The 8,095-nt window shown below is 32.0% G+C and overlaps 1 protein-coding gene across 1 annotated transcript; it reads right to left on the reverse strand.

Moving 5' to 3' along the window:
- Positions 1-1,653: 1,653 nt before the first annotated feature.
- Positions 1,654-5,564, reverse strand: LOC111886391 (E3 ubiquitin-protein ligase SP1). The gene is made up of 11 exons (XM_023882628.3): positions 5,134-5,564; positions 4,974-5,026; positions 4,537-4,661; positions 4,314-4,409; positions 4,063-4,200; positions 3,901-3,966; positions 3,472-3,584; positions 3,156-3,266; positions 2,868-2,911; positions 2,667-2,775; positions 1,654-2,023 (listed from the first exon to the last, which is right to left on the reverse strand). The coding sequence occupies exons 1-11, from the start codon at positions 5,205-5,207 to the stop codon at positions 1,921-1,923; spliced, it is 1,032 nt and encodes a 343-aa protein (XP_023738396.1). The 5' UTR covers positions 5,208-5,564; the 3' UTR covers positions 1,654-1,920.
- Between the last annotated feature and the right edge of the window lie 2,531 nt (positions 5,565-8,095).

An 8,095-nucleotide genomic window follows, 5' to 3' on the forward strand; every position in this document is an offset into this window, starting at 1 on the left:
TGTGTGTGTGTGTGTGAGACATATTATATTACAATGCTTTTGATTTATCTTCCAAAAACATTCTACGAACTAAATGTCCTTTTAGAGATTAATCGGTTGATCAAGGTTGTTATTGTTACATAGGGAACGTCAGACTAGACAAACTATCTAGAGTTATTTTCAATGATGTAGATGAGAGAATTCATGTGTTTTGCACAAACAAGAGATCGATAGTTGAGTAATTGCCCGATCCTGGTACATTTTTGTTGGATATGACAAAAAATCACAATTTTTGTCTCAAGAGTACAACTTGTTCAATCATGTCCGGTCAATCAATAATAAACGGTTAAAAGAGGTTAGACTAGGATTCTTTAAGGGCATGCATGATATATTCGGCACATAATTGCATTAAGTAATGTTTTTATATTGTGTTATTGGTAAGGGATCACATTCCATTACCTGCTTTTATATATGGTGCTACAACCTGTTAGTGATCAGTTATCAAGTATGTAGAATCAGATTCTTGGAACGCTTTCCAAGTCAGAAAGAAATTAACCACCAAAGTTGGAGGAATATTGTTTAAAAGTGGGAAACCTGTATGGAAGTTTATTCATATAGACCAATTATAGCCTAAAAGAGTATGGTGAAGCGCTGTCAATATTCACATGTGCAAAATTTTAGCAGATTCTAAGGTAGAAAAATGTTTTTGCCAAATTGAAATACTATGTGGATGGGTACATGCATGCATGGTGCGAGATAAGGATCCACATCTCTTTAAAGATGCTTAATCTAACCCTAGAATCTTTATCACATCAAGCATGTCTTCTATTCTCTAATCTCCACTAATCTCATGTACATATAGCTAGTTATTTATGGTAGTAATATCATTGCTACTTTTCGCTAGTATGATTACAAATTTACAATACAGATCATATGTAAGAATACGCAGACACACACACACACAAATGTTAATTACTTTATGAATAGAGCTTGCAAATTATGAAAGGGATATTATAGGGAATAGGATCGTACTTTACTCTGGCTGCCAATATAGATGATGTACTTTATTTTTTACCCATAATAGCAATGTACTTAGATTTCTTTACCAAAACTTGATAAATATTCATTACTTTTTACCCATAATAGCAATGTACTTCCATTCTTTACCCATGATAGCAACATACTTTTTTTACACATAATATCAATACGTAACTTGCAAAGGTCACATATTGCTATTATCAATAAATGTGGATAAACAAATGTAAGTACATAAAATTAAGGAAGTGGAGTATTTTAGATCCGGTTAATTGATCTACTCGTATATGCCATTGATTTCTTTGTGTTATTATTCATAGTATCGTATTTTCTTAAATCATTTTCTTCTATTCTATCATGATGGTTTTGGGTGGAGGTATGATTTGTCCACATCTCAACTTTCCTCTTACAAACCTACATCTTTGTGGGAATTGGGTATATTTGTTGAAACAAATGTAAGTACATTGTTACCATGGGTAAAGAAATGTAAGTACATTGTTATTATTATGTATATAAAATTAAAAAAAAAAAAAAAAAAAAAAAAAAAAAAAAAAAAAAAAGAGTACATTGCCCTCTCTATTGAGTTACAGATGGGTTCTCAAACAAATGCACATCAACGGAAAAGAAAACAACCAAAAATGTCATAAACATGGCTTGTGATTCACTCGATTGATTCAAAATTACAGTAAACTAGATGGTGAAGTACATATATTTACACCTTCAGGTAAAGAAATTTGAGAATAAACCGAGCAGAACAGAGGATATGTAACTTCTAATGTAGAACTAATGCTAAGAACTCATAATTATTCATACATACATACATACATGATACATACAGTTCTCAATGACAAAATTATGAGTTTGAGTTTAGAATCACAGTTATTGATATGCATACAAATGCAGTTCTCAATGACGGAAGGTCTTGACCACCTGTCCAATTCGACATCGACATAGCGGACAGCTCGTTAGGTGTGAAGAACATGTCACACAACAGCACATATGACCACACCTGAAAACCATATTTCTTTTTCTTCATTTCATATTTTCTGAATATAATAATAATAATAATAAGTATCTAAAACGAATAAAAAGGCCAACAATTGTGTATGTTAAATGTTGAATAAACTTTTGAGTTTTGACTTCTTGTTTTGGGAGCTTTAAATTATCATGAATGTGTAAAGATAGAGGGGGCAATCTCAACACGTTTCTATAGAAATGGGTCAATTGGGCTTATCTTTTGTTAAGGACATTATACTTTGAAAAATCTAACCAGCTACAGCAGCTTGTATTTGTATGGCATTGCTATAATTGGGTATTTTGTAACAGGAAGAAATGAAAATAATAGGATACTATAATAAACAAATAAACAAAATTACTTTGCTATTTCTTGTATTTAACCGCATATCCATGGGAAGCCATGCATGAAAACTTATTACTGAAATACATGTAAAAGTGATTATACTATAGGTCTGATTTTCTGATTATTTAGGGTCAAAATAATCAGATTTGGAGAAGCATATAGAAGTTGCCGTAAGAAAATTTATTATTAAAAAAAAAATGTAAAATTACCTACCTATCTAAAATGTCCATGTATCCTGTTTTGAGTTTTTATAAGACTAAGGAGTAAGGAGGGATAATTTCAGAAAACTTACGGGACAAAAACAGAATTGTACTCCTGTTCAAGACATATGACACATATATCAGGCATTTGCACATCCTTTCGGGTGCCACTAAATCCATTTTCTGCTTTACCATTTGAACCTGAAATTTTTTGAGTAGCAAAGAGTGAACATTGTTGTTAGGACATAGCAATGAAGAAACCAAATTGATGTATAGCAAAAAGAGCAACTGACCTTCGTTATCTGGAGCTGCTCTTTTGGCTGCAGCATCACGAACTCTGCATACAAAATTTGGAAGAAAACAACTGCTCATTTCATTGTAATATCAAAAAAAAAAAAAAATTGGGTTGAGCAAAAAAAATACAAAAGATGAACAACAATTGTGGTGAATTGGAATGAATGAGAGTTCTAGGTTAAATTATTTAAAAATGGGTCTACTTGGGTTATCTTTTACCTCCAACAAGTCAAATTGGTAACCATTACAAGCATTGCAAATTAACTACCACTAGTCACTACCCATACCTTTTCTTCAATTCCCAATGACGTTTTCTTTCCATTATGTATTGAAAAGCGTGCTTAGCAATCAGATAAAAACCAAATGCAGCAAAACTCATTGAAGCATACTTGTACCACCTGGAAAAGGAAGCATTCAGTACACAGACGTAGAAAATAAAATTTGTTGTTATTAGGAACATGAAAACAGCTTCCTGCATTTTGAATTTAGTCATAAAATGCTTACAACTTTCTTTAAAAACAAACTGAGAAAACTTAAAAAGTACTCGTATATATAACCAATATGCACACACATGAACATATTGACTGGTAGGTATTAAATAACCTGGCCCATTTCCCAAGATTTGCAATGAGTTGATCGATGGTTTTGTGAGAGACATAAAATGGGCCTTTGAGGGGTCGTTGGATCCGAACTGTTCCAATGTCATCTTTAATAGCCTGCGTTTCAGGGGAAGACTCAAACTGATAGTTTTTTTAAATATACAAGAATCAAACCAAAAACTAACATCAACTCTGATAAAAATAGATATTAAGCAGATTCAGAATTATTAAATTTAATTAGAATCATTTACGAACAGTAAACGTTAGATACTAACAATGTTCTCCCTTCACCCACTTAAAACTTATTCACAAAGCACATAAAAAAGGTTTTCTATTAGTTAAATTTTATATGGTCAGCTGCCAAATGGATATAATAAACAAGCTAAACAAAAGAGACAATGTTTCTTTTCTCACTTGTATAAAAACACCATACCTCACCAACAACAGTTAATGGAGTGCCTGTTGGAAGAACACGTTCAATTCTCTTGACTCCAAGCATCTTCAAAACAATGACATTATAAGCCATACTTAGCATATCATGAATTCATTTATATACATACATAAAAATAATGTAACAAATCAAGACATTCCATACCTTGAGACCTTGTAGATAATCCAATGTTCCACGAACAAGTGATCGTCCTGACTCCTCAAATACTTCACTTCCAACAGTTAACACCAAACCAGCAGCACCACGAGCTCCAACAACATATACATGAGCACTTCCATCATCCTAATAAAAAATTGAAAAATTAAGGACATGATTTCGATGCGTTTATGTGAGAAAATGGGTTGAATTTGGGTTATATTTTATTGCTAGCAGGTTAGATGGGTATAATTGCTTACTAAGAACCAGGGAACCTCTTTACACATTGATAGCATAAGCGCAGAGTCTTGAATCCATGAACCAGCATCATTATGTTTCAAAAAGTGTTGTTCTGCCTAGAAATGATAATAGAGAAAGTGTCATATTGTCATGCCATCAACTTCTTTATAAAGCAATGAAATTTGAACATGAAAAGGAAGAAATAACAAGACACAAGTGTATGCAATTCAAAAGGCTCATTACTGTTTCCTCCACAATTACTCCTCTCAAACCACTATACTCGCAGTTGATAGGAGTATCTGAACCAACTCTACCAGATATTGTCACGACAAAAGGCAACACTTTGTTTGCAGCATCCAGTAATTGTGCTGAAATGTTAACAAAAAAAAATACATTATTCATCAATTACGTAACACAATCTTTATCACTCTCCTTTGTAACTAATTATTGAGATAAATGTAATACTGTCTAACTATCCTAACTCTCATGATTGTTTGATTCTCATTTTATTTCCTGAGCATCCAAACACCTCGCGCTAATGATAACAAAACATGACAAAGGGCTGCACTTGAAGATTATAACACGCTATGCATGCAATTTTGAAGTTAATACATAAACTCTCGTTAAATGCTCTTTTTTCGAACAGGGGTAAGAAATGGTAGGGTAAATGAATGACTAACCCAAATCCTTCAGTTGATTAACTCGAGTTACCGATTTGAGAACCTCTGCATCCCTGCAACATCAATATAACCCAAAAAAAATACAAATTTGAATGAGCAGAAATTAAAATACACCACTAATTAAAGAAAGAGAGCATAGAATAGGGATGGATATACTTACTTTCCGCTACTTCGTCCAAGAAGATAGAGAGCGGCGGCACTCAAACAACAAGTGACTCCGCCCCACGGAACCATCTCGATCTGTAAAATTAGAACACTGATCAACGAAAGTAACGAATATTAACCTCCAAACAATGAAGAACAAACATAGGGCATGGCAGAGAATGAAGTGAATTTCAAGGTGGGGATTGAAATACAAGAAATTGGCGATTCAGGTAGGGTTTTTCTTGTTTGTTCCAACGATTGATTGCAAAAAGGTAAAAGATTTGTGGGTAATAGATAGTTAAAGAGGGATCCGATGCTTAGAGGGGGAGGGAGGGAGGGAAGGAAGGAACTACATGAACTCGTGGAGTTGGGCAAAATCCATGTAGATGAAACTGTAACAGAGAAGCTGGGTCCACTTTGAGTCCACGTTTGGATAGAGAATAACCCTTGGGCTAAATTAAAACGGCGTTCCTGATATTTCAATTTTTTTTAATATATTACATAATCACATATTTATAGAAAATAAACGGCGTTCCTGATATTTTTATTTTTTTAATATATTACATAATCACAGATTTATAGAAAATATGTTATAACTACTGTGAGACCTATGTATAAATGAGTTTATTTTAAAAAATATATAATAAAAAATATTAAATATAAAATTCTAAACATTTGAAAAGTATGAATTTATAAAAAAAGTAAAAAGATATTGAATTATAAAAATTAAAGTGTTTTTTTCTTTTTTAAATTTAAACAAATAATTTAGATAAATAAATAAAAAAAATTAATGAATCTTTAATTTGGTACTTTTGAAATTAGAAGAAAAGTTTATTAATGTGTTTATTATTGAATATAAATATTATCTACAATTTAATAAAATAAAAAAAATATAAAATGACATGTAGAATAAAAATTAATTTTAAATAACCACAAAATTACGTGCGGCAAAATAAATAAAAATGTGACATATAACAAAAAGATCTTTATTTATTAGAGAGGATTTAATTATACTTAAGGAGGATTATATAATCATAGATTTATAGAAAATATACGAAACAAGAGTTGTATCAAAACTTAGAAAAACTTAATTGTTTCATGTGTTATCTATGAAGGAGAAAAAATAAATAAATAGGGATTATATTAAGGAGTCTTTTAAAAGGGAAATTGAGTAATTTAATCTCTATAAACGACCATTTTAATCAAATAACCAGCTTTTTTTTAGTAACATGACCACTTGCTCCGGAACATAGCATTCTGGAGTTGTGGTCTTCATTCCGGAGTTCCTACTTCGGATTATAATCTCAGTCTTTTTTATTTTCAGAACTTATATATATATATATATATATATATATATATATATATATATATATATATATATATATATATATATACACACACACACATATGTATGTGTGTGCATATGTGCTTAGAACATTACATTCAATCAAGTAATTTGTAATTATCTCTTATAAAACTGATTGAAAATTAGTTTCTCAGAGAGTCATCACGAAGAAGGCTTTAACAACCTGCATGTTTACCTTCACAACCTTAGGTGAACCAACACGCATACTTACACTCACATAAAAACTAATTTGATGGATCGTTTTAAAGCTTGTTTTTTTGGCTATTGGATGGGTGGTATATTTGTTTTTTGCATTTTCTATTTTTTCTTTAAAATATATAATGTTTCTAGATCTAAATTAATTCATTTTTGTTTCCCAAAAATACAGATCCATGTATTCAAAGGTTGTTTCTTGTATGTCGTCTTCATAGGTAGTGTCCCTCTTAGAGGGGATTACCTAAAAACAATGTTTGTAACGGTTGCTATCGACGGGAACAACCAGACACTCCCTATAGCATTTAGTCTAGTCGTGGAAAATAATAACTATTGTCGTACCTAGTTCCTTATGAGGTTAATAGAAGCTCCGAGACAAGGTAGGGGAGTATCATTCATAACAAATATGAATGATGTCATTAGTTCTTGCATAGAACATGTATTCCCTGATTCTTATCATGGGCGTACTTCTAAAAGTGTGTTTAAGTATATGTGCACAAAAGGCATCTCTAGCAGAACATTACAACATTTGTTCTGGATGACATCCAGCTCATATATTGTGTCTGATTTTTAAGAAAACTTCCGTCGGCTGAACCCTGATGCTCGTGAAATGCTTGCCGACATCAGTCATGAGAAATAGGCAAGAGCCTATTTTCCTAACGTTCGTTAGAATGTAGTCAACATTGATGTTCCTAGATTTTTTTGTGTTATCGGTAAATTAACGCAGTGTACCGATAATAATGTTTACCGAGGCAACTCGTGACTACATTCAACAGACTTTCAATGAACACAGATTAATTGCAGATAAAATACCGGATGAAATATTAAATTTATTTAATTACTTGTACGAGAACCTTATTTGATAATATTTACTTTTCAATGAGTTTACCTATCGTAATCACTCTGTATGTTGAAATGGTGCTTTATAAAAGGATGTAAAAGTCTGTTCGGTGGGAAGCAACAAAGATCCCGCCAGAGATCCCGTCTCCGCTCCCGTCCAACATTTATCGAGTTTTTGATTTTAAGAAAACTTATGTTGTTGATCTGAACCGTCATACATGTTCATATGGGGAATGGTGCAGTTTGGGTATAGCTTGCAGTCATGCTATTGTTGCATCACGTCGTTCGAACATCCATGAATTATATGATATGGTTCAGATATATTACCAGGATGGTGTGTTTCAGACTACCTACCAGACACAAAATGTGCACCTTCTTCCCCCTCCAAATGAATGGGAAATATTAGACCCTTAACTTGCAGGTTTGTTGCCAATGTAATTGCAATTATTTATGTTTGTATTTGTAATTGATTTGTAGTGCGTAATGAAAAATATTATTATTGTCCTAATATTTGTTACATATTACAAAGATAGAAAAAAATATATACAATTTACAAGTATCATAGTAATACTAACAAACA

Source organism: Lactuca sativa, chromosome 9 (genome assembly GCF_002870075.4).
Source record: "Lactuca sativa cultivar Salinas chromosome 9, Lsat_Salinas_v11, whole genome shotgun sequence".
NCBI classification, from domain to species: domain Eukaryota; kingdom Viridiplantae; phylum Streptophyta; class Magnoliopsida; order Asterales; family Asteraceae; genus Lactuca; species Lactuca sativa.

Excerpts from the sequence above, each read along its gene's own strand:
- LOC111886391 (XM_023882628.3), bottom strand. The coding sequence starts at position 5,207 with ATGGTTCCGTGGGGCGGAGTCACTTGTTGTTTGAGTGCCGCCGCTCTC. Across the intron at positions 4,662-4,973 it reads TAATCAACTGAAGGATTTGG|CACAATTACTGGATGCTGCA; the intron begins GTTAGTCATTCA and ends TTAACATTTCAG. Across the intron at positions 4,201-4,313 it reads AAGAGGTTCCCTGGTTCTTA|GATGATGGAAGTGCTCATGT; the intron begins GTAAGCAATTAT and ends ATTTTTTATTAG.